Raw genomic sequence first — 24,428 nt, 5'->3', positions numbered from 1 at the left:
GACATCCTGCTAGCACCAGAAGTAGGGCAAACAGAGGGGCACACACACACACACCACACACTTTCACCACACTATATGCTTCAGTTATGGAAAAAGAGGGCACCGTCATTCATGTCATTTCCGAGCCGAAATAGAAATTGGTACACCGCTCTCTGCGCATTTATATCTTTGTACCTTTTTCTCTATCACAAATGAAACACACTCACATTTCTGACTGTCATCAGGTGTGAGGAAAGGAGATATGTCACATCAGTCAAACCCTCCAGGGGTGTAGTGGAACATGTCTGTCTGCCTCCCCGTGCAGCATATACTGTATATGACATGGAAGATTGTGCAGAAATGAAATTGAGATGCGATCAGTTCATCGCGCCCTTGGATGATGACAGCGTATTTGCAGAGGAGATTGTTTTCCTGTATGTAGGCTATGAGATACCTGCATTGCCATGTGAAGGACAGGGTTAGCTGTACTACCAGAGATAGCTAATCCATTAAGCTTAGAGCTGAGCTGTGTGGCATGACCTCGCTCGGCCCAGGCTTGCACCAGCCACCCACCTAGGTCCCAGGCACTCAGCCTACAGTCTGCTTTCATGGCTCAGTCTACCTGAAATATCTTAGCACTGAAGCAAGCATGGAATATTACTTGAAAAATAGGTTATTACTAGTCCCTTATCTTCAGTTGTCTTGCTATCTACTGTACTGGTTCCCAATCTGGGGCTCCCGACCACCATTAGGGGTCACCAGGCCTTCCTGATTCTAAGGGGTGTAAGACAACTTTTAAAAAAATACATACAGTTGACCGATATCTCCGGATTTCATTCATTTCTGTGAAGAAATCTAAATGAAATTGTTACTTTTTAAAGTTTGGATTATTATATAAACAGGATAAGGGCACGGTCAAAACCTGAACCCAAGCAATATTCATAGAGTCTCCCCTCCCTGCTAAACAGCCTCGTCCTGCATTAGAAAAATACGCTGTTAAAACAACCAAAGAGCTGATAGAACAATGGCCAAGCGTCAGGGAGAAGGAAACACTGAATTTGTAAAAAAAAAAGAAGAAGCCTATTAAGTATGTATGATTGTTAAAAATTAAAAGTTCCTAAAAATAACAGGAAAACTCATCTCTGATGCAATATTCACAGAAAATAATCTGCTCTTCCTGCAGTTATTGCGTTCACTATTCGGGTTAATTGTACAGTTTATCAGTTATTCTATACTGCTATTGTTATGCATTGAATATAATATGAAATATCCTTAAAATATGTCGCCTAGTCAGGGGTCGTCAGTTTACTCAATGATAGAAAAGGGTCCATTGAGAAAAAAGGTTTGGAACCACTGCTCCACTGAACATGTTTAAAATTGTGTCTGTCTATAATATACACTCTTTTTAGTGCCATATCTTATTGATGCATCAAAGAGTTGGGAGTAATAACATGCTATATAACATTAGTTTACAACCTTGCATGTTTAGATAAAGCTTACACTGGACACTGAACAACTATTACCTTAAATCCCAAAGCACATTCACACCATATAACTATAGTGACTGCTATAAACAAGGAAAACGAGCAACTGTACTTTACTGACAGTAAAATAGCTGCAAGTGTGAGTATAGCGCACTAAGATCAGATATTGCCATCTGAAGGCAAATTGGGGTTATCACTAGGCATGGGACGATATGAAAATTTCATTTCACATTTATCCTGTCCAAAATAGTTTTACAATATTATATTATATATGCTTAAAACTCCTAAAATGGCACTAAAATATACTGTAATCCCTTTATCTTACATTTTGTCAAGAAACAAATATTTGTATTGCGTCACAGAAAGGACACATCTTTTTTTTAAATAATGTAATCATAAATCATAAGGTCCCCCTGCGTAAATAAAGGATGATACATGATAATTAGTTTTTTAAATCAGGCTGTATTTTTCACTTCTTTATCATGATAGCAAGCTAAACAGCTTTTTCAAGTCACTCATGACAATATTCACGATTATCCCGATAATAGAAATTCCCCGCCACCAACTTATTGTGATCGCTGTTTATTGCGATCTGCGATATAAAACCCTATATGGTCCCATCCCTAGTTATCACCACACAGATAAGGCAGATGAGTGTTTTACGCCACTCATCTCAGATGTCCACATTTACTTACTCGAGGCTGTAAAGTAACTTGAGCATCGTTTGGACATGTCGATGCTTGCCAGCTCTGCTGCCAAAGCACAAAGACAGACTGCTGCTGCCAAAAACAGTCTTTTCAAGGAAATCCATTATTCATTGGACTGGGAAACATGCCTGTCTGTGGCAATACAAGTTTGTTAAATTTGAGAGCTTGTGTGTACAGTATATCATATGAAACTTTGACAGTGTGAAGCGTAAAGTAATTTGTTATGGATTTTCTTGAGGTCAAATATGCTCCATCATTGACTCTCGCTGTAGGAAACACTCGTGATGAATGACCGGAGATATTAATTGCTTTATTCTTATGAATATATAATCACTGCCCAGGGTAACAGCTTGCTAGTGTACACTCTAGAGGTGGATATAGCACATTGTTTGGTTTGTATACAAAGTCAAAGCCAGCTGACCTCAAGTTAAGTACAAAAAAAACTCTCTTTCCTTTGTGTCCTGCACAAGGTTGAAGCAGTCATGCTGCTGTGCATCTACTGTGATGGATGAGCCAGAGCAGTGATTCTCAAACGCTTTAATGTCACAGACCCCGAAATAGAGAAATGTTAGGCCCCATCACTACCCTCTCACCCATCTCTCATATAGGAGGATGTCACATACAGTACAGTGTATACTCCAAATGGGATAGTTAATAATGGGATAGATTATTATTCAAATGAATACAACTTTATTCATCCCTGCGAGGGTAATTGTATGCAGCAGCTTGTCAGCCAAATCAACAGATGCACACACAATAGATAGGAAAAGAAAGTCACTAAAACACAATTAATCACACAAATAATGACATTAAGAAATACAAATAAATATAAAAAAAAAATATAAAAAGATACACAAGGTAATGAGGCCACACAAAAGCATACAAAAATACCTATGAGGAAATAAAAAGACTGATTTAATTCTACTTTAACCTCTGAAGGGCCTATTTGGGGTACCTAATCTCCAGTTTCAAGACCTCAAAAGTAGGGACACGCTTCAATTCGCAATTGTACATAAGCGTATGTGCATATATTTTACTAAATACATACATATAAGAATGTACTGTGTGTCAATACACACAGACAAACGTACAAACACAGAAAAACAATCAAATTACATATTTAAAGGGGGCCTATCGTGGTCATTTTCAGGTTCATACTTGTGTTTTGGGTTTCTACTAGATCATGTTCACATTATTTTTCTCATACTATCTGAATATAACTGTATTCATCCTCTGTCTGAAACGCTCGGTTTTAGCGCTAGTCTCTTTAAGACCCGCTTCTGAAAAAGCCCAGTCTGCTCTGATTGGCTTGCGAGAAAAATATGGTGCACCTTTGCAAAGGATCAGGGTTGGGCAATTGGACGAATATATCGGCTATCGGCAATTGGTTGAGTACATCGCAGGTTGTTTTTGTCATTTTATTTTGCTAATTTCATGTTCTGCCTCTGAAGAACGAAAGCCGCTCAGCCGCAGTCTGAGAGAGACAGCGAGGAAAAACAGTGTGTAGAGCCAGCATATTTTCTCATATTTTCAGTTTGTGTGTTGGTAGGCACTCCAGATACCCAAATGTATGAACACAAGCACTGAAAAAAGTGAGTTTTTCATGATATGTCTCCTTTTAGATGTGATTATTTTCTCTACATGAAAATAGAAATTCACGTTTCTTTCATCATTCTTCACGTCACACATGTACAAAATACATTAACAGTCTTCATTCACAGCATCTCCTAATGATTTCCTAATACTGTATGTGTCTTTAACAACTGTACCAAAGAATTAAAGCTGTTTATTTTTTCTTCTTTTTGCAGTTGGTTGCCAACACAGTGCTGTTCACCAGTGTCAACCTGTCAGGGCTGTTTGTGCGCATCCTGACAGAGCGAGCCCAGAGGAAGGCCTTCCTGCAGGCTCGCAACTGCATTGAAGAGCGACTCCGCATGGAGGACGAGAACGAGAAACAGGTACAGGCACCTGTACACTGCTGAAACTAGGGGTAAAATTAGATGTGCGTCTGTTTTTTTCTTATTTTTCCCCTCTCTCTCTCTCTCTCCCTCTTGTGCCGTGAGTCATTTCGACACATTATTCATTTCTGTTAGATTTCATGCCTTTTTGTCTGGCACATTTCTTATCGCTACCAACACTTTGTCCTATGATAACTTTGACTGTATAAATGTATATTTAAACTTACTTTATCTGTTCTCTCTCTCTCCCTCTCTCTTTCACACACACACACACACACACACACACACACGCTCAGGAGCGCCTGCTAATGAGTCTGTTGCCCAGGAACGTAGCTATGGAGATGAAAGAGGATTTCCTGAAGCCCCCAGAAAGGATCTTTCACAAAATCTACATCCAGCGCCATGACAATGTCAGGTAGGATCCTCACATCAGCACAACACAGCTCCAGACAAATCCCAGTGGTGATTAAATCCCTCTTGAATTGCCTTAACTATTACCACTTTTAACAGTGGTATTTGGAGACACTATATTCCAGCTGAAATAGTGGAATAAACGCTGTCTCAATGCATTATGGTGCACCCTAAAAGGGACTGAATAACGTGACCAAACGTGTCCTTTGGAGAGAACACTGAGGGCTACACAATGTAGTGTGATGTGACCCAACAGTGTCCTAAAACATTAACACCGCCCGAGGCTGCAAAACTGAAATATTTAATTCTTCCCAGTGAGTATAAAGGGTTCGCCCCTTACTCGCTTGTTTATTATCAGTCCTGATAATGATAGGAAAATAATTTGTGGGCAACAAGGAACTAACACAAATCTGGTCATATTTTTTGCTGCGTTATGGCTAATATGCCAGTGGTGCATATGCCAATGTATCCCAGCAGTCAGCAGGGGAAACAAGGCTTTTAGGGGTAGCGTTCCTACTGGGGACTAGAGAAAGGCAGATTAAGCAATGCTTAGTGAGGAGGAGATTCCTCTGGCACTTATGCAACGTCCCGCACAGTTGCCAAGCTCCCAACAGTTTGGGAGAGATGCTTTCCCTCTTATGATCGATACTTTTTGCTCCAAGTTGATGGCTGTGGAATCCCAACTGTTAACCGCGACGAATGACAAATAAATCTTCAGATCCGATCTAATACCAGCGTTTAATTAACAAGCTGTGTACTCACTACTGTGTGGAAGTGAGTGGGATCATTCTGTTATGTGTAAGGCAACATCACGCTTGACTGTAAAACAAAATGCGACGAATAAATTCATAGATATAAATTTACTGAATTGTTATTTATTATTAAAATAATAAATGTAACACCAAAATTAACAGGAATTGCAACTCAAGTGTAAACCCTTTTAATGCAACAACAAATGGTCAAAATTTACACAGGAATTCAAATTCCAGTATGTATACTGTATAGTATATAAACATAGAACTGAATTGAATAGATCGGCCCCATTGTCACGATACCCGATCCAGCTGTTTGAGTGGGTATCGTCCCGATACCCGCTCCAGTATCAGTATCAGTGCATCCCTAAGTTTAATGTCGTAGCCAGTAAAGAGGGAGCTAATCTGACTACTTTATATACAATTGGGTAGTTACTACTATTTTGATGATCAATTAATTGGTTTGAGCAATTTAACAAAAAAAAAAGTATAAATTCTCTGATTCCAGCGTCTTAAATGTGAATATTTTCTTTTTTTTTTTACTCCGTTATGACAGTAAACTGAATATCTTTGAGTTGTGGACAAAACAAGACATTTGAGGATGTCATCTTGGGCTTTGGGAAACACAGATCGACATTTATCACCATTTTCTGACATTTTATAGACCAAACAACTAATTGATGAATTGAAGAAAATAACCAACAGATTAATCGACAATGAAAATAATTGTTAGTTGCAGCCCTAGTAAAATCTTGACCTGCAAAATAACTACAGCTTTCAGATAAATGTAGTGGAGTAGAATTAAGTGCATTAAGTGGAAATACTCAGGTATCAACTACAAGCATACCTCAGAATTGTACTCAAGTACAGTACTTGCGTAACTGCTCTTAGTCACCAGTGCAAATTTGCACTTTACCTCCTGACCCCTGCAGCTTTAGTTAGCTGAGATTGACCTTTTAGCCCTTTGTCGGTAAACAGCGCATTTGAAAACATGACGTTCACTGCTCCATTCTGAACAATTTATAAGATATTTCCATTTTCCTTTTCATCACCCACTATTAATGTACTCTTAAATCTCCTTTATCGTGCTCCAACATTTCCTTGTTTCCTTCTCTTATCTCCTCTTCCTCCTCTCCTCTGTGTTCTCAGAGCAGTAGGGATGCTTGAGGAGGAGAGTTTGCTTAGCCCCAGGATTAAGTTGCTACAGGGGATTAAATGCAATGGAGACTAAATTCTTGTTGCATAACGCCGTGTGTACGCACGGCGGTTAAATATGGACACATCTCAGCGGAGCTCTGCTGATTGCTTTTGTGCCTTGAACTCCTTCAGATAGCGCCACCCTTTGAGAGCGATCTAGGCTGGATGCGGACATGATTTATGTGATTTGGGTGGACTGTAATTAGAAAGTAAACAGTGTGGTGCACAATGTACTCAGAGTTTTCTTCATTATGTTCTGAGACTGTGGGCAGTATTTGATCTGATTAAAATCCAGCCATGGGGATATTGTAGTAATCACTCACGAAAAAAAAGAATATGACTCCAAAGTAAGAAACCTGGAGTTTATTTAGCAATATATGTGGGATATTATGGCCCATATTGACATCAACTTTCATTATTTTGAGGGGATGTAATACAGTAACTGATATGACAAATTTATATATATATATATACATATGTCATATCAGTTAACACAGTAATTAATCTTGAATTGTTGTTAGTTTATCAAGTCACGTCTAATAAATTGCATTTTTATTATTTATAATATATATATATATATTGAAAACAGTGATGAATTATGAGCATGCACTGTGTATATGACATCGCTCTTTTAATCAAAGAGCTTTCAGACTTATCACTTGATAATTTAGCACCCCCTTAAAGTGGCAGTAGGCAGTATATATTTGGCATCATTGGGCAAAAATTCCATAATAACCTTTCAGCATATTGTAATTCAAGTGTTCTGAGAGATAACTAGACTTCTGCACCTCCTCATGGCTCTGTTTTCAGGCTTTAAATAATCTAGCCCGTGACGGGAGACTTTGACCAATCACAGGTCATTTCATTGAGAGAGCGTTCCTATTGGCTGTGCTCTGGTCATGTGACCGGAACTTGACGTTTCTTCACCAGATTTCACAATGGTGGCGGCGTCACAAACTTTCTCATTTTACAGCTAAACCGTGCACTACAAGATGATTCTGAAAACATTTGAGGTGAGAAATAGGCATTAATGTAACATAATATTGATTCATATTTGATCAGCGTTGCCTAGTTTGACCGTTTGGTCGGAGTTCGCGAGTGATTGACAGCCAGCTCTCATAGACAGCAATGGACAGCAGACCTCAGATCAGCTCTTACTGCTTGTTTTCCTCCGGTCTGTGAAATCTTGCAGATGCTGTTAGGAGCACTGGAGGACACTGGAGCAAACGGAGGCACATCATTTTTTTCAGGTTACCTGTTTCATGTACTACTGTCACGATATAGCGACCGTTTTATAGTAAATCACTTTTTTAAATCATATTTGCTCCAATCTCGCCTACTTCAGCTTTAAAGGCACGGTCGCATATGTGCAAAATTAACATTCGCCTCCCGTTCACTTCCATTCTACGCGAGCAAATTAACATCTTCGCATTCACATGGAGTTTAACTTTGGTGAACTTTAGCTGCAACTATTAACCAATTAATCAATTAGTTGTCAATAGCCAAGTATTTTGATAATCGATTAATCGGTTTGAGTAATCTTTTTAGAAAAGAAACAAAATTTCTCTGATTCCAGCTTCTTAAATATTTTCTGGTTTCTTTACTCCTCTATCACAATTAACTGAATATCTTTGAGTTGTGGACAAAACAAGACATTTCAGGACGTCATTTTGGGCTTTGGGAAACACTGATCGACATTTTTCACCATTTTCTGACATTTTATAGACCAAACAACTTATCAATTAATCAAGAAAATAATCAACAAATTAATCGACAATGAATATAATCGTTAATTGCAGTCCTAATCTTCACCACTCTTTTTTTTTTTCATTCACAAGCATTTCCCTCAATGTCCATTCCACACCCACACATACAGTAAATACGTACAAAATGACAGTTAAAGACAAATTCCCAACAATAAAGGCATTCACTTTACAAAACAAATGTAACGTTGCTCCATTAACACATAAACCAGGAAGCTTTTTAGAGACTTTTATTACATCGCTTAAGTTTGCGTTTCATAATTCTTAAAAATTAGAGGAAAAACAAAATGATGTTATTCTATTTCCAAGATGAACTGCTTGTTTGCTTAGTTTTGTAATGTTTGAAGATGCTCACTCACTATCACAAAGAATTTACAGTTTATCCTTCTAAAATTAGTTGTAAGCATCTTGCATGCTCGTCTGTGTTGGCCCCTTTATTGGCCCGACGTCAGCACATACACTGCCCACACACTGCAGCTCCAGAGGGGCCCATCCAAAGTTAACCCGTGAGTTGGCTTGTGTCTTCCGCTACGTGATTAAATTGAAATAACAATCTGCCAAAATAGCTACATGCCTCCCACAGGGGGAAATAGGAGATAATTGAGGGAATAACTTTCTGCGAATATGTGCCATTGGAGAGAAAATAATGGATGAGGGTGTGAGGGAGGTGGAATTAGACAATATTATTAGACAAGTTGTAGTTACCACAAGAAAAATCCTGTTTGTATTGCATCGCTTAATCATTTGAGTTGTTGTGATTTGCCTGCTGTGGATGATAGTATACTGAGCCAGAACCTGGAATTGGGGATGAGGATTTTGACCTTGAGCAGAGAATACAGTGCAGTCCAGTACAGTAGTTTTGGTGAAGGCAATGGCTGGACTAACTTATAGCTGTTGCCAAGAGTGCTGCAGTGTTTGTTTTGACATTCAAAATCAGATACAGAAGCTCCCAGTCTGCGATCCCTCTGCTTCTCGGTGCCTTCGAGGTATGAGATTACTCAATGAAAAATATTCTTAATGCATCTGCAAGTTCTATGTCAAATATCTCTGGCAACACTTACAGTTCATATGTGTACATTTTGCACATGGGTGTTTAAATAGAATCACGTTATGCAGACATATAGCTTATATTAAAAGTAATGCAGTGTAGTTAAAAATATGCCCCAGACGTTTGTGGTATCAACTGCATGCTCAGCACACACCCCGTATTTTATATTTGTCTTTATGATTTAGATTGCCTGTTCTCGCGCACATGGATGCTATACTATACCAAGTAAGCTTATGTGTTCTCCTATTTAATATATATCCCTGGATTTATGTGCCTTTATGATGTGCTGACTGGGACAAGTTGCTCATGTTGGTATTTAATCATAAACATTTTTATGAGCTGAACAAGCAGTTACTAACATAACCTTTGTGTCTCATATTGAATTTACCAGCATCATTTGACCCATATTACATGCAGGTTGCAAAACTTTTCACTAATGCGTGTTTACAGTATTTGCCACCATAATAACACAACAGCAGATTTCTGTATCTCTGTAAACCAGGGATTGAGAGATCAGATCTGAACTTTGAATGGAACACAGTCCCCATATGCGCCATGCATGCTTCACATCAAAGTGGAGACAATGAAATGCATGTTAGGGAACCTGGCTTTGGAACTGGAGGGCCGCCGGTTCGAGTCCCCGCACGTGCTGAGTATGGACTGTGGACTGGTAGGTGGAAAGGTGCCAGTTCACCTCCTGGGCACTGTCGGGGTGCCCTTGCACAAGGCACCAGACCCCCAAAACTGCTCCCTGGGCGCTATATAGTAACTGCCCACCGCTCCTACTAGGATGGGTTAAATGCAGAGAGTAAATTTCACTGTGTGCTGTGTACAAAAAACAATGTGTGACAATAAAAGCTGATTTACATTTATATATGTTTTATAGGGGTTTGAGGAAAAAATCAATACAGCATAGTATTGCGATATTTTGCGTGGCAATATTGTATTAATACACGGACGTCAAGTACAGATTTTTATTATATAAACTCTTAATAATCCGGCTGCTACTCTGTCTTTCAGAGGTTGTACCAATCATGTTAGCTTGTTGGGAAGAACACTAAATAACACTCCAGTGTTACGCTACATTTTGGTGAGGAAAAACTGATATGGCCATTTTCAAAAGGGTCCCTTGAACTCTGTCCTCAATATACGTGAATGAAAACTCTGACATGAACAGAATCAAAACTGTATCTTATTATATAAAACAGATGTTGACAAACTGCATAATTTTGCAGTTGAAAAAAGGTAATAAATCACAACATATCGTAATATATCTAAATCGCAATACTCAGCCCATCACAAAATGTTTAAAATCGTAATAAGATCGTATCGTGATTTAAGTATTGTGATAATATTGCATCATGGGAACCTCTGGTGATCCCCACCCCTTGAGGTTTACATGAGGTAAAAACAGCCAAGAACATCTTGCACTAATAACAAATAGCTGCAGTAAATGGGATGCTCTCTGCAGCACGTCATGGCTGGTTTATGCTTCATGCACAGCCACACGTAGGAGCCTCAGTCGTACTTTTCCTTCCAGAAAAGTCCCAAAACTTTTGTTTGCCTGCATGAAAATGTCTGCCTCAATCCTCCTCCATATACACAACAAAACTACTTTAGGAAAGCAGTAGCAGCCTGTAGTTGGACTGCAATTGCGTACGTTTCACTTGTGTTACCACATAACGCATTTATCAACTTCCAGTCCAGTATTGGCTGAGCAAATGAGGGCCGTGATTCCAGTATTGCTTTTTTTAAGGGATGTGGACGTGACAGCATTAAAGAATGTGGAGAGACAATTTATACAATACTGTCTTACAAAAGAGCGCTTGAATTGAAGGCATGTAGTCATCATGAGAATTGCAGAAACACCACAGTCTGCTGCCTCCATGCAGATATCATGACCCAGGCATGAACTGAGACATGTGTCACACTGCAGGAGTCTGTTAGCAAGCTCTAGGGATCATCCTAAAATGTGTGTGGAAGGCCACTATCTTGCCTGTGTAGTATCATCACATCAGAGAGAGATGCACTATGAGCTACTCCGGGCAGACGTTGTAGTGCTGCTGTGCTATTTTTAAAAGCAGAGCTCTGAAATAATTAGCATTGTTCCCTCACAAGCAAAATGAATCCTCTACTCTTAATAGCCAGCAGTCTATCTAAAGGCACACGTGATCGGCTCCAAATATAACATTTCATAGTGCAGTTTCCAACCTTCCTCTCTTCACACAACTGCCAAAGAAAATATTTCCTCTTGAGAAGATGGTTGGATTTGCAGCTGGTTTATGAATGATTACTACAGTGGTGGTGGGACTGTGAAATGATGATTCATTTTACAATTAGCTTATGTGAGTTAACATGTCAGTTCTTTGAAGGGAATGACAGAAGGCTGGAGACATTTGGGTGCAAATTATAATCAGCAGTTTAAATTTTAAGAAGGCTCATTCAAGACAGTTTGAAACAGATCTGATGCGTCAATTTGAGGGATTAAATAACTGGCCGTCAAAATCAATCTGCTGTTTATCCAGCTCTTTGCTGTATTGTTCACTACACACGTTAAAGATGCATCGACTGCGTCTGCACGATCTTTTGTCCACTGATACGAAATATCATTTCAGAGTTTTCGGTGAATTGAAGTGTTTACGCTAGCACAGTATTTAACATTTCAAATATTTGTCCGCCACAGATGGTTGGCAATTAAAACATTCACACCAATTGAATCAATTTCCCCTCGTTAACGGTGACATCTGTGAGACAACAAAATGACATTTAGCGGCTCCCCGTTTGAGATCCAACACTCTGTCACATTGTGAAAACACCAGCCCACATGCAGGGAACAGTCTGCCGTCAGTGCGGGAGCCGCAGACATGCAAGTTGGACAGAACAGTCAGAGTTTGGTGACTAATCCCCTTCACACCCACCACTGCCACCCAGCACTCCTTCCTGCTCTGCTCTGATGCAGGGGCTGACACTTGAGGGCCAGCGTTGCCCTGTAGTCTACCAATGTTGATACAAGACCTTTTTTCCCCTTGGCGCTTATATACCGTTAATAATTACAGATATCTGACCCATCATGCTATTCAGTTCAGTATTTCACTCAGAAAGTAAGCAAGCTATAGGCTAACTGGCTTCCAACCCAGGAAGTGGAAGCCTAATAGGGTTTTTCCATTGGCCGAGCTATGCCACGCCTGAGATGGACCATCTCCGGAGTCGGGCCAAGGCCTATGGAAAGGAGGCTTGGTCACGGGCGGACATGGGTCTTGGGGTGTGGGGTATGACACATGCGCAGTGTAACTGAAGCTGCGGTCGTGCGTTGCGATTGGCTCAACTTCGGCGAGTGCAGGCGAGATTTTACTGCGCATGTGTTATACCCCCGGAGATTTGACGCGTGACCCAGCCTCCTTTCTATAGGCCTTGAGTAGGGCCAAAGTGTGCCCGACCCGCCTCCAAGCAGGTTGCGGTGATGTCTCGCCGGCCGCGGCCAACCCTCGACGGCCCCCCTTATCATAGTAATAAAAGCTTTTAAATAATAATATAATGGGGGACTTTTATTGTGAAGAATCTATAGGAAATTAAATGTTTCTCCGAATTAGAGGAGCTTCGTTAGCGGCTATTCTTAATAAAACAAGTCTACTAGTACTGCAGAGAGGAAGAGAACAAGCAGCAAAAATAACTGGGGACTTTTATTGTGAAAAATGTAGGAAATAAAATGTGTTTATCCACTGTTACAGCTGCTCCTTTGACCACTACACACACATACCTTCAAGCAGGTAGCCCTGTTGTAATAAAGATGCAAATGTCGTGCCAAGTCAAACCTAGTCGAGCTCATGTATATGAAAAAACCCTAGAACTTTCTAACGTTATAGCACTGGTTCCCACTAGACGTTAGTTTTGGGTTCATATTATTTCATCAGCAGCTCTCACACACTCAGGGCTGTGTTTGTCCTGCATTATATAAAGGAGGGGGTCTAGCTGGCGTTAGCTGTCATTTCTCTTTCAATGTTCATTTCATTGTCCAGTTGTGGTGACCCCAGATAACTAGACTGTGAAAAGTCACAGCAGCTAGGTCACCTCAGCAGTTTGGATGAGGACACGCAGTAACGAACATGCAGAGTCACTGGGTAACATACGGAGTGCTCAAATCACAGATGGGACTAACAGCAAAAAGAGGCGGCTAACAACATTAGCCCCCCAGCTGGTTAACTGCTTGTGTGGCTGTTGGAACTGTAGAGATATTAATAACCATTTTTAGTGCCCGCCTACGCAGATAGTGGACCAATTGCATTACGCCAACTCTTCAGTTGGAACCAAGAATTCATGCCACCTGGAGAACATTAATGTAGGAGGTGCTATCACAGCAGAAAAGTAATTTAATCTTAACATTTCTTCTTTTTGGTCAATGCAATTCTGACCACATCAATCTCTCCTTAGGCTGGTTCTTTCTTTTCTGTGTACATACATTTGTTAAAAAAATAAAATAAAAAAAATAATCATTATGGCCTGCACTCTCAAAATATTCTACAAATATTGGTCCCCAAGGTTAGAACAGAACTAGGTATAAAAAGCTTTTACGATGCCTCTTCTTTCTGGAATAATGTAAAGAAGGACATGAAACTGTCAGAGCTGATTACTACGGGGGAATTTAGGTCCATTTTAAAGGATCGTGAAAATAGCACTTGGGTCAATGTGATTGCTCTTAAAGGAACAGTGTGTAGCATTTAGCGGGATCTACTGTATTAGTGGAAATACAATATAATAATAAATATGATTTCTTTAGTGTATAATCACCTGAAAATAAGAGTTGTGTTTTCGTTACCTTAGAATGAGCAGTTGATAGCTACATAAGGAGCGGGGTCCTCTTCACGGAGCCAGCTGCCATGTTTCTACAGTAGCCCAGAACGGACAAAACAAACATTGGCTCTAGATAGGGCCATTTGAGCTTTCACTTTTTCGCATCGGCTCCTATATGCTTGGCACACAGGAGAAAATTCAGTTGGTTGCAATCTGCAACCTCACCGCTAGATGCCAAATCCTACACACTGCACCTTTAAATTCTTCACTAAAATCGTTTTAAAACTGTTTTATGCATTATAACTGTTTTGTTTTTGTATTGCATATTAACTGGATATTGGGCTCATTCACTTGTAGTGTGTGACAGTTTTATTTGTCTGCTTGTATTGTTTGTGTTTATTGTTGTAATAATGTTTATGTTAAAAAAGAGATTTTAAAGGTACAGTGTGTGGGCTTTGGCAACAGCTAGTGGTGTGGTTGCAGATTGCAACCAACTGAGTACCCTTCCGCTCACTCCTCCCTGCGGTAACGTGAGCCGCCGAGTTCAAAACTGTGGGAACGCCGTTCATCTCGCTCAGAGGCTATCCTTACCATAATAACACTACTTTAGGAGCAACAGAAGTCAGACGGTGGCTGGTGGTACCACGGTTTTGCACTCTGCGGCTCACGTTACCGCAGTTTCACAAGCATGTTGGAGAACTACGGTGGCCTTCATGTAATGTAAAAACGAGAGAGGCCCTCTCTAGAGCCAGTGTTTGGTTTGTCCGTTCTGTTGAAACATGGCAGTGCAACATGGCGGACTCTGCGAAGAGGACCCGCTCCCTATGTAGTTATAAAAGGCTCATTCTAAGCTAACGAAACACAACAATTCTTAGGTTCAGGTAATTATACACTAATGAAAACATATATTCCATTTCTGCTAATAGATCCCCTTAAATGCCAACACTGGCCCTTTAATCTCAATGAGACTTTCACCTGGTTAAATAAAAGATATATATATATATATATATATGCAAAAGTCAAAACAAACACCACAATGTGCTGAATTCTTAGACTTCTTTTAAAATTTCGGTTCAACTTTAAACCTCAAGCACTCTCAGTCTGATGTACCAACTGTCGAAAGGGAATACAAGTTCACCTGGAGGGGTGACAGCGCCTTGATGGTTGCAATATATCCCAGAATGGCTGTTCACCAGCTCCTAACAGGACATCTCTCCACCTTGATCCCCATGAGAATGCTCTCGCTTCTATTTTGAGTCGCTCTGCTTGACTGCACTGCCAGTCAGTTAGAGAACGTGGAGCACGCTCTCTCTCTCTCTCTCTCTCTTTTTTTTTTTTTTTTGCTGCTGCAGGTCATTAATTTGAATGTTTGATTAGTTTGCTGTAAAATCCAAAGACAATGTTCAAATTGACTTTGGCTCAGGCTTCCTAAATGTCATTTAAAGCAAATTCCTGAGAGCTAATCTGATGAGGCACCCAATAATCTTTTTTTTTCTTTTTTTATTCTTTCATACATGCTGCTATAAATAACCTGCAGTGACTGAAACGCTTATTTTTCTCTCTCTCTGTCGCAGCATCCTGTTTGCAGATATAGTCGGCTTCACCATCCTGTCCTCCCAGTGCACAGCCCAGGAACTGGTTAAACTGCTAAATGAGCTGTTTGGAAAGTTTGATGAGCTTGCCACGGTGAGTCTGGTTCCTCTCCTTGAACACATATCCCTCAATTACAGCCACTGTTGGCATGAGAAGCTGCTCTTTTCCTCTCTGTGTGTACACTTTGTCCAAACTTTGACATGGCGAAGGATGTGTGTGCTGCTTTGGCCACAGGCTGCTGGCACATGCCACTATTGTACCAGCTTTGTATGATATCACTGTGAATACTGGAAGCCCATATGATGCTTAATATGATTATCCAGCCCTTCATTTGAGGAAAGAGTTGACAGACCTCTTTAATCTAGGCCAGATTTACCCGGGGCTAAACCTCGTCTCCACTTGTCACTCGTCGCGTGAACGAACTGAATGAAGGGACAACACTCACTTGTCCCAATCTCTCTCTTGGTTTGCATGTAGAAACGATTTCAGCTCTCCCATCTGTCAATATATCACTCTTTTGTGATTTCAGTGCTGAAAATCCGCTCAACTTTTGCTGTGAATTTGACCGCTGCGGTTTAATCTAGCCGCTCTCAAATGGGATGCTATCAGTGATGGTGTTAGAAAATACTTTTAATCAAAATACCACATGTACCTTGACGTGCTTTTACTTTGAAATTGTGCTAATCAGAATCAAACACGTCTCCAGAAAAAGGTACGACATCGCTTCTTCTCAGACACTGTGAATTTGGCTGACACATATTTGTTTGGTGAGAGAAGGTTGAGCCCCTGCAGATCACCCTGCCACATCCTTATCTACATGTAATCTGGCCTCTATTACTTACACTAGGCACATGCCCTTGTCAAATCCAATAATCCACAGGATTACAACTAACCCTTTTTTTGCTTTCATAGAAGGTTTTACTTGGCCGCGTTGGGGGCTTCTATATTTAACTTTGTTTGTTTACACGCACAAAATTAGAACCGACTAAAAAGAGAGCGTCTCTCATTTGACTTGTTATTGTCAAATAATTGTCATTGCCTTTCCAATTAGTCTTGGATCGGTTGCTTTACCTGGCTCTGGCTGTTTTGCATGACAGCTGCAGTCTGTCTTTATGCTACTGAAAGTTGCATTTTACCCTGAGATGCTAATAGCCAAAACAAGATGATTCCATGCATTATAATACACACACACTCTCATTTAGAAGTCATGTCATGTCAACAAGTCAATGCACTTTAATTCAAGCTTTTTTTCCCCCTTCATTTCGAAGATGCTACAATTCATTTAGCTTCAATGATACATTTTCACTTTTAGTTTGGCCAGAAGAAATGCAATCTTGGAGCTACGGCAATTTTCTTGCTGTTGTGATTGGAGCCGTCTCGTTCTTTGAGTTAAAAAGCACTAGATTGGTCTGATCTCCGCTTGGCTGCTATAGCTGGGAGTATCATGTTACACTGAGCGGCTGACCCCGGCCATGAAGCTTGTCATCAAATGTTCTAGCCTTGCCCTGACCCAAAGCCCCACTCATTCTGATCCACTCTGGCAGGAAGTGGCAGTGCCAGTGACTCATAGCCGTGGTCACTGTGGGCACGCAGACTCTTCTCGTTCCATACGAAGAGCGGGCGATGCCACATGGCCACTGGGCATCATCTCATGATACCATTCCAGCACCATCCCCACACCACCTGTCCACTCTTTGGACTTGTCAAGCTGCATGGGAAGTGGGCCAGGAACGCAGTGTACTCCTAAAGTGTTGCTGTAGTGGACAAAGTATCCTCTCCTCTCCTCTCCTCTCCTCTCATCCTCTCATCCTCTCTCCTTTCCTCTCCTCTCTTCTCCCTTCATCTCCTCTCCCGTCATCTCCTCTCCTCTCTTCTCCCTTCATCTCCTCTCCTCTCCTCTCTTCTCCCTTCCTTCATATCCTCTCCCCTCCTCTCTTCTCTTCTCCCTTCCTCTCCTCTCCCCTCCTCTCCTGTCCTCTCCTTTCCTCTCTCTTTATCTCCTCTCCTCCTCTCTCCTCTCCTCTCCTCTCTTCTCTTCTCCCTTCCTCTCCTCTCCCCTCATCTCCTGTCCTCTCCTCTCCTCTCCTGTCCTCTCCTTTCCTCTCTCTTTATCTCCTCTCCTCACCTATCCTCTCCTCCTCTCTCCTTTCCTCTCCCTTCCTCTCCCTTCCTCTCCTGTCTTCTCCCTTCATCTCCTCTCCCTTCCTCTCCTCTCTTCTCCCTTCATCTCCTCTCCCCTCCTCTCCTCTCTTCTCCCTTCCTCTCCTCTCCTCTATTCTCCCTTCATCTCCTCTCCTCTCCTCTCCTCTCCTTTCCTCTCCTCTCCTCTCCTCTCCTCAAGCGATCCAGCCAATTTGTTTTTACATAAATGAAGATAAGCCTTTTAACCTCAGGTAGCTAACAAACTTCTGAATATGACACATCATCACGTTTCACACTTAATCTTAGGCATTAGATAAAAATAGACATTTTTGTGTTTGAGCGTTTAGGAACAGTTTGCCACTTTTCAACCTCATCTCCATATCAATCATTACTGATGCTCACAAAAGGAATGTACTATTTCTGTTTACTGCATCCTGTGCCAAAGAGACAGGCTATGATTCACTCAACCTCAATGTAAACTATCAAAATCTTTCTCCTCCTCCTATATTCTCAGTTGTATGCAGCAGAGAACAAGCTGTAAACAAAACACTGACATGTTATCTCTTTATAAAGTTGTGTTTAAACAAACTAAACAGTTAGTTACACGTCCAGCAGACATGGAGCAACATTAGCATTTATTCAGAGTCCTGTTTTTTAATGTGAAAATATTGATTAGTGCAACTCTGAGAAATTTGCTCTCTCTCTGACTGTGCCAATAGTCTTGCGCATTTTAATGTCATGTGCATAGACTGTATAAAATATGGACATAGTCTCCATGACGTCACTCATAGGTTTCTGAAGAGCCGTTGTGAAGCTCAAAGTGGGTGGCTCCGTCCGCTGCCATCTTGGCAGTGACGACACAGCCTAAAGGCCTTTACACACACGGCGGGGCGCAACAAATAAATGACACAAAAATGTGAAATACTCGCCTGCAAATATTATATGTCTGTACCAAAGGCTGTAAACATGTTCATTTCGGCTGTTAAGTCAGGCATTTTAACATGGGGGTCTTTGGGGATGTGTTTAGTGCTGTCCCAAATACCATTTTTTGGGCTTTGAATCTTTGGTGAGTAATATTCAAAAGGTTTTCAGCAGGCAGACATGTTCTTCTGTCTGTCTGTCTGTCTCCATCTCCACCGTTTCAGTGCCCGGGACAACACCGCTGCCACACTACTGTACTCACACGCACCTCTACACACAACAAACAGCGATATCCATCAGAAAATAACTCATAATAATTATATATATATAAATAAAATTATATTTGGGGATTTATACATTATTATAACATACTTATATATATATATTTTTTTTTAAGTTTTGAAGCATTCGGGTCAGCCCTACAAGCAAATATGCAATGCCCAGAGGGAAAGACAGTCTACCCACCAATGTGTTGTATTAACCTGGTAAGCTAACAGTCAGTAATAGATGGAATAAAGCAAAAAACGCAGGTCACTGGTCATGGTTTGGATTTTAAATTTGGTCGTAACAATATTTATGAAGTGTATGCCCTTATCAATCTTTGCCTCATCACAACCTACCACAAGTATAAGAGCATTCCCAACCAGTAAAAGCAAGCTGATAATTTACAGCTGCCTACCGTTATTGCAAATATCGATACGGAGGAGGTGGAGAGTGAATTGTTTCACTGTACCTACAGTAGCTTTTGGTTTCAATGTTGATAACACCTGGTACGATTTTTAGAAGCTCAGCAACTCAGTGGACAGCAGCATCAAATTTACATTAGGAGGCATAAAAAAACAACCGTCTTGGACTGTGCCAAAATAAGTAAGGGGGTATAGCTTGGAAATTGATATTTACAGTAAACCCACTCACACTGACCAGTATTTGCCATTTGATTCCCACCACCCACAAGAACACAAGCTGGGAGTAATTATAACTCTTCACCACCGGGCTGAGAATCTGCCGACTGTACCGCTGAGACCGAAGACGAGGGGCGCAGACATCTCAGGAAAGCTTTGAAACGGTATCAACTACTGGGTTTTTGATGAAATAGTGAAAATATAACAGCACACTGGCACTGGAGTTTACAGTAGAAGTGGTTTGAACTTGACTGTAAGCAGAAACATGGCGTTTAATCTGCCAGTTTTTAAATATTAGTCTTTTAAAGAAAGTAATAGAAGAAGGAAATTTATTTCGAAGTGGGATAACAAGAATGTAAATTAACACACCAACTGGTCACTCTATAAACACTTCCTCTCCCTGGCTGCGTTTCCAACAGTCTGTCCGCCACCCGAAACAACAGCTTCTGTTGTGAGAGGGACTCTGTGATTAATTTATTGTTGTTGTGTGATGCTATATAACATTAATAGCTCTGGACTGGATGTGCTTTTTGTGCATGCGAGTGTATGCGCGCGCGTGCCGTCGCTGTTTCCATGGCAGAGTTTCACAAAGCTTTTCATTTTCTCGTCTCTCTTTTCTCTCCTCTCGCAACACCTCCCTGCATCACAGCTTTAAGACTCCTCCGCTCCTTGTTTCTCAGCTTTTTGATTGACATGCAGCAGCCTACTTCCCTCAACTGTGTCTTTTATGCCCCGTGGTTCTCCGCGCTCTCTTCCTCTCTCGTGTTTCCATATTTAGGATGGCTCGATGATGTATCCATCTACTGCCTCTTACTTCCTCGACAAGTCAGAGTTTCCTTTTCATTCACACACACATATGAGTGTGAAGGCTTACAGAATAGCCTGCATCACATGTGCAATGCGTGCAGTTCACATCATTCATTGCCATGTTTGTATCCCAAGTTTACTTTTTTCCACTATTTTGAAGAGACCCAAGCATATCTGACAATCAGAACTATTATCCCGTTCTTAAACACAAACAGAACTGACAAAGTAAAGACTCCTCTAGTCGTGAGTAAGTCGTGAGATGGTGCAATTTCAATTGTAATCTCTTTGTGAGAAACTAAAGATTCCCAAAACAGCGGAAGAAACTGAACTGAAAACAATTATATTCCCAAGGAAAGTACACTTCTGCAAAAAAAGTTAACTTAAAAAACCCCGCTCCAACTACTTTGTAGTTGTGATCATTTGTACATCTGCAGGTTTATATAATGCAAAATTCTACGCCAAGAAAAATCTAACAAATAGCCTACAACTGCTCAGGATGCTAATAAAAATGTAATATTCTTAAATTAGGCACATGGACTGTTCACTGCCCACACTGTGACAGCTGCCTGCCAGAATCTAAAGTCTGGGTGTAAACACAGCTCAAATAACCCTGTTTGGGTTTGTCTCATGAGCAGGTGCAAGGATCACTGTCAAGTCCTGCAGTTTCCCTCAGACGCCTGTGTGCTAAAAACTGTGGACTGAAGCAAAACCCAAGCCAAACAAGCCAGCTTGAGATCTTGATGGAGGAGTACGAGAGAAAAAAAAATGCTTCTGTTTCAAGAAAAAGAAAAATCATGATGATGGTTGCCATTGCGGTGAGCAAATATAAATTGGTGGAAGGATGGTCAAAACTGAAGCAGCAGATGCCAAGACATCCTGACTTGTAGAAGGTTCAGTTTTAGAGCTAGAGTGAAGCTACTGGTATCATATGAAACTAGAAAACCTAAGGAGTCATACTAGCTGTCACGAAGGAGGCTAAATAACGCTCCAAATTTGGGACACATTTTGGCGAGGAGAAACTGGCATGGCCATTTTCAAAGTGGTCCCTTGACCTCTGACCTCAAGATATGTGAATGAAAATGGGTTCTATGGGTACCCAGGAGTCTCCCCTTTGCAGACACTTTATGATAATCACATGCAGTTTTTTGCATGCAGTATAAATGTGTTATTTTCGCCTATTCTAAAATGGTATTTTTGAATATTTCTGCATACTGGGGTCCCTAAACAGTCTTGGAATTGCATAGATCACTGTAAAGCTGAAACTCTGGATCCAATGAGCCAAATTGTATTCATGTGTGATGATGTAAGTCCCCATAGTAGCCATTTCATTGTAGTGAGACCATTTTTTGAAACTTGATCTCATTGTATAAAACCTGTTGTGTTGTGACCTCTATGATAATCACAGCCTCATAAAACTTTAGACCCATAAACTAGAGACCTAGTGCATTCAGAGGATGGATAGCTTTCCTAGGTAGATTGACAATAATGGGGTTTCTGAGCAGTTTCCAGAACAGAAGTGATCGCCATCCAATCACCGAAAAATGCAATTCTTGCAGAAATCTCCAAATGTCAAAGGTTATTTATACCAAATCACGGCATGGCTTTTTCTGTGGTGTTCCTCAAGGTCTTGGTGTCTTAATGTGGTATTTTGGAGGAATTATTGAACCACTATCCTAAAGTATGTTAACAGCAGCCCAAATATATTTTAACCAGTTTTAAATCTTTTAATCGTTCCGAGAAAACAGTGCTTCTTGTCGCCAGTTCCAATCAAATGTTCAGAAAAGAAGTGCCATCTTTGAAAATAAAACACTGTGGGACCGCTGAACATTCGTTGTTTGTTGTATCCGTCATATCTGTTAAATGAATCTATATTAATATGTTTACCTAACAGATCTCCAACACCCGCTCGCTGCAACCCACCGGTTTGTGGTGGGTGGAGGAAGTGTTGATATATTATTCATTTGTTGTTGCACATAAATTATTGCATATTAGCTCAAATCAATAAAGGAGCTGGGTGACAAAATGGGAAATATCCAGTTACTGCTTGTGCGTGCAGGCAGAGACGGTGGTGCAGGTGAAATGTTGAGAGCACTCTTAAAGATTTTGCCCAACAGAGAGGGCCCTTGCAATGAATCATTGTCTGCCTATATTGATGAACTGTTGACATGAAATAATTCAAGCCAAGGTAGATTGGAAAATGTTGTTGAATGATATAAAATGCATAAAATAGTGTGATTGCTTGTAATTAGAATTAAGAAAAGTGTTTCAACTCTGTGCTATAAATCTGCATGTTCAAAAGCAGGAAAAGGGCAGATTCAGAGATGCAAACACACCTTCTGTCTCGTGTCCTTTCAACCCAGCAAAGCTATAGTGGAAACCCTAATCTTTAGCCCCATCAATAATGTGTACACAGCACTGATCTTTGTCTTTGTGTGGAAGACAAAGCACGGTGTGTACCGCTCTCTCCTTCGGGGACTTGTAGGAAATGAACTGCGGCTACTCTCAGCTGGCTCATCGTTTCCTTCATAATCATTTACTGAATGCTCCCCTTCCCTGTCTCCGTGTCCCTTTTTGTCTCCCTCTCTTTGTCTGTGCGCACTGAAGTGTTTGCTCATTTGCATCTCTGCAAGCATGAGGGTATACTGTACGTAAGGTGCCTGGTAATAAATATATTCTCACCTTACTGAACACAATAAATTATCAAAAATAGTCATCTTAAAGGAAATTATTCTTCCTTTCTAATGGAAATTGTGAATAGGTGTCAAACTCTACCTGTCCCTAATACACTGTACCCATCTTGACCACCCAGATTGCCCACAATGCTTCAGTCATATGACGTTGGTAATCCTGCTTGGGACTGAATCAGCCCCTAAGCCCTCACAGTGCAGCTTAGCACAGGAAAAGTACAGAGTAGGAGACTCTGTAAGTACCAGGGCTTTCCCCGGCTTCCTGTAGCTTCAACCATGCCTGGTTACAGTATAGCCCCATCTGTTACTGCTCCTCCATGACCTGAGTAACCCCAAATAGACCTCATTGGCTTTGTTACAATATTGTCAAACGAAAATGAGAGACACCTGGAGAGGATAACAACAAGTGTCATCAAGTAAATAGATTAAGATCCGGTTTAGAGGACACCTAATTTACATTTTAAAGTACAGCAAATAGCCTAATGACCTATGGGACTCATATTGCTTAGAGCTGTGTACATAGAGTGGACTAACGTCATCTTGAGTATGATGGATTGAAGTAAATCTCAAAAAACTTAGTACTGGGCTCATTTCACTGACCATATATGCTTGTAATTTTGTATTTTAAGAAAAGATAAGATGACACGTAAAGCAGCAGTGGGTAAAATTGGAGCATATATGATTCAAAAACGTTATTTTTATAAAACGGTCACTATATCCAGACAGTACTGCATGCGGCAGGTAATCTAAAAGAAATCATGTGCCTCTGTGTCCTCCGGGTGCTCCTAATGGCATTTGCAAGATTTCACCAACCGGATGAAAACAACCAATCAGAGCCAAGCTGGTGTCTATGAGAGCAAGCTGTAAATCACTCGTGAACTCCGACCAAACGGTCAAACTAGGCAGCGCTGATCAAATATGAATCAATATTCTGTTAGTGTAATGCCTATTTCTCGCTTCAAATGTTTTCAGAAACATCTTGTAGCGTAAAATGAAAAAGTTTGTGACCCGGCAGCCATGTTGAGATCAGTTGAGGAATTACCAAGCACCGCCCATCAGCCTGGAGCACAGCCTATAGGAACAGCCAATAGGAACGCTCTCTCTCCGAAATGACCTGTGATTGGCCAAAGTCTCCCGTCACCAGCTCGATTTTCCGTACTTATGTCATATTGTTTCCGTACGTATTATACTTAGTTTACGTACTTATTTTAAGGCCAACCATGACGTTTTTCCTATACCTAACTAGGTGGTTTTGTTGCCTAAACCTCTTTTGTTGCCCCCTGCTACAG

At 40.8% G+C, this 24,428-nt stretch overlaps 1 protein-coding gene across 2 annotated transcripts in view; it reads left to right on the top strand.

Moving 5' to 3' along the window:
• Window positions 1-24,428, top strand: part of LOC141777289 (adenylate cyclase type 1-like) — a 51,888-nt gene that overhangs the window by 6,241 nt on the left and 21,219 nt on the right. For both annotated transcript variants that reach the window (XM_074651417.1, XM_074651418.1), the window contains exons 2-4: window positions 3,979-4,128; window positions 4,425-4,543; window positions 15,662-15,773. In XM_074651417.1, coding sequence (XP_074507518.1) covers window positions 3,979-4,128; window positions 4,425-4,543; window positions 15,662-15,773 — 381 coding nt within the window. The remainder of the gene's footprint in view (window positions 1-3,978; window positions 4,129-4,424; window positions 4,544-15,661; window positions 15,774-24,428) is intronic.

Source organism: Sebastes fasciatus, chromosome 11, assembly GCF_043250625.1.
Source record: "Sebastes fasciatus isolate fSebFas1 chromosome 11, fSebFas1.pri, whole genome shotgun sequence".
Lineage (NCBI taxonomy): Eukaryota > Metazoa > Chordata > Actinopteri > Perciformes > Sebastidae > Sebastes > Sebastes fasciatus.
This window is presented reverse-complemented; position numbering and strand designations above follow the sequence as displayed.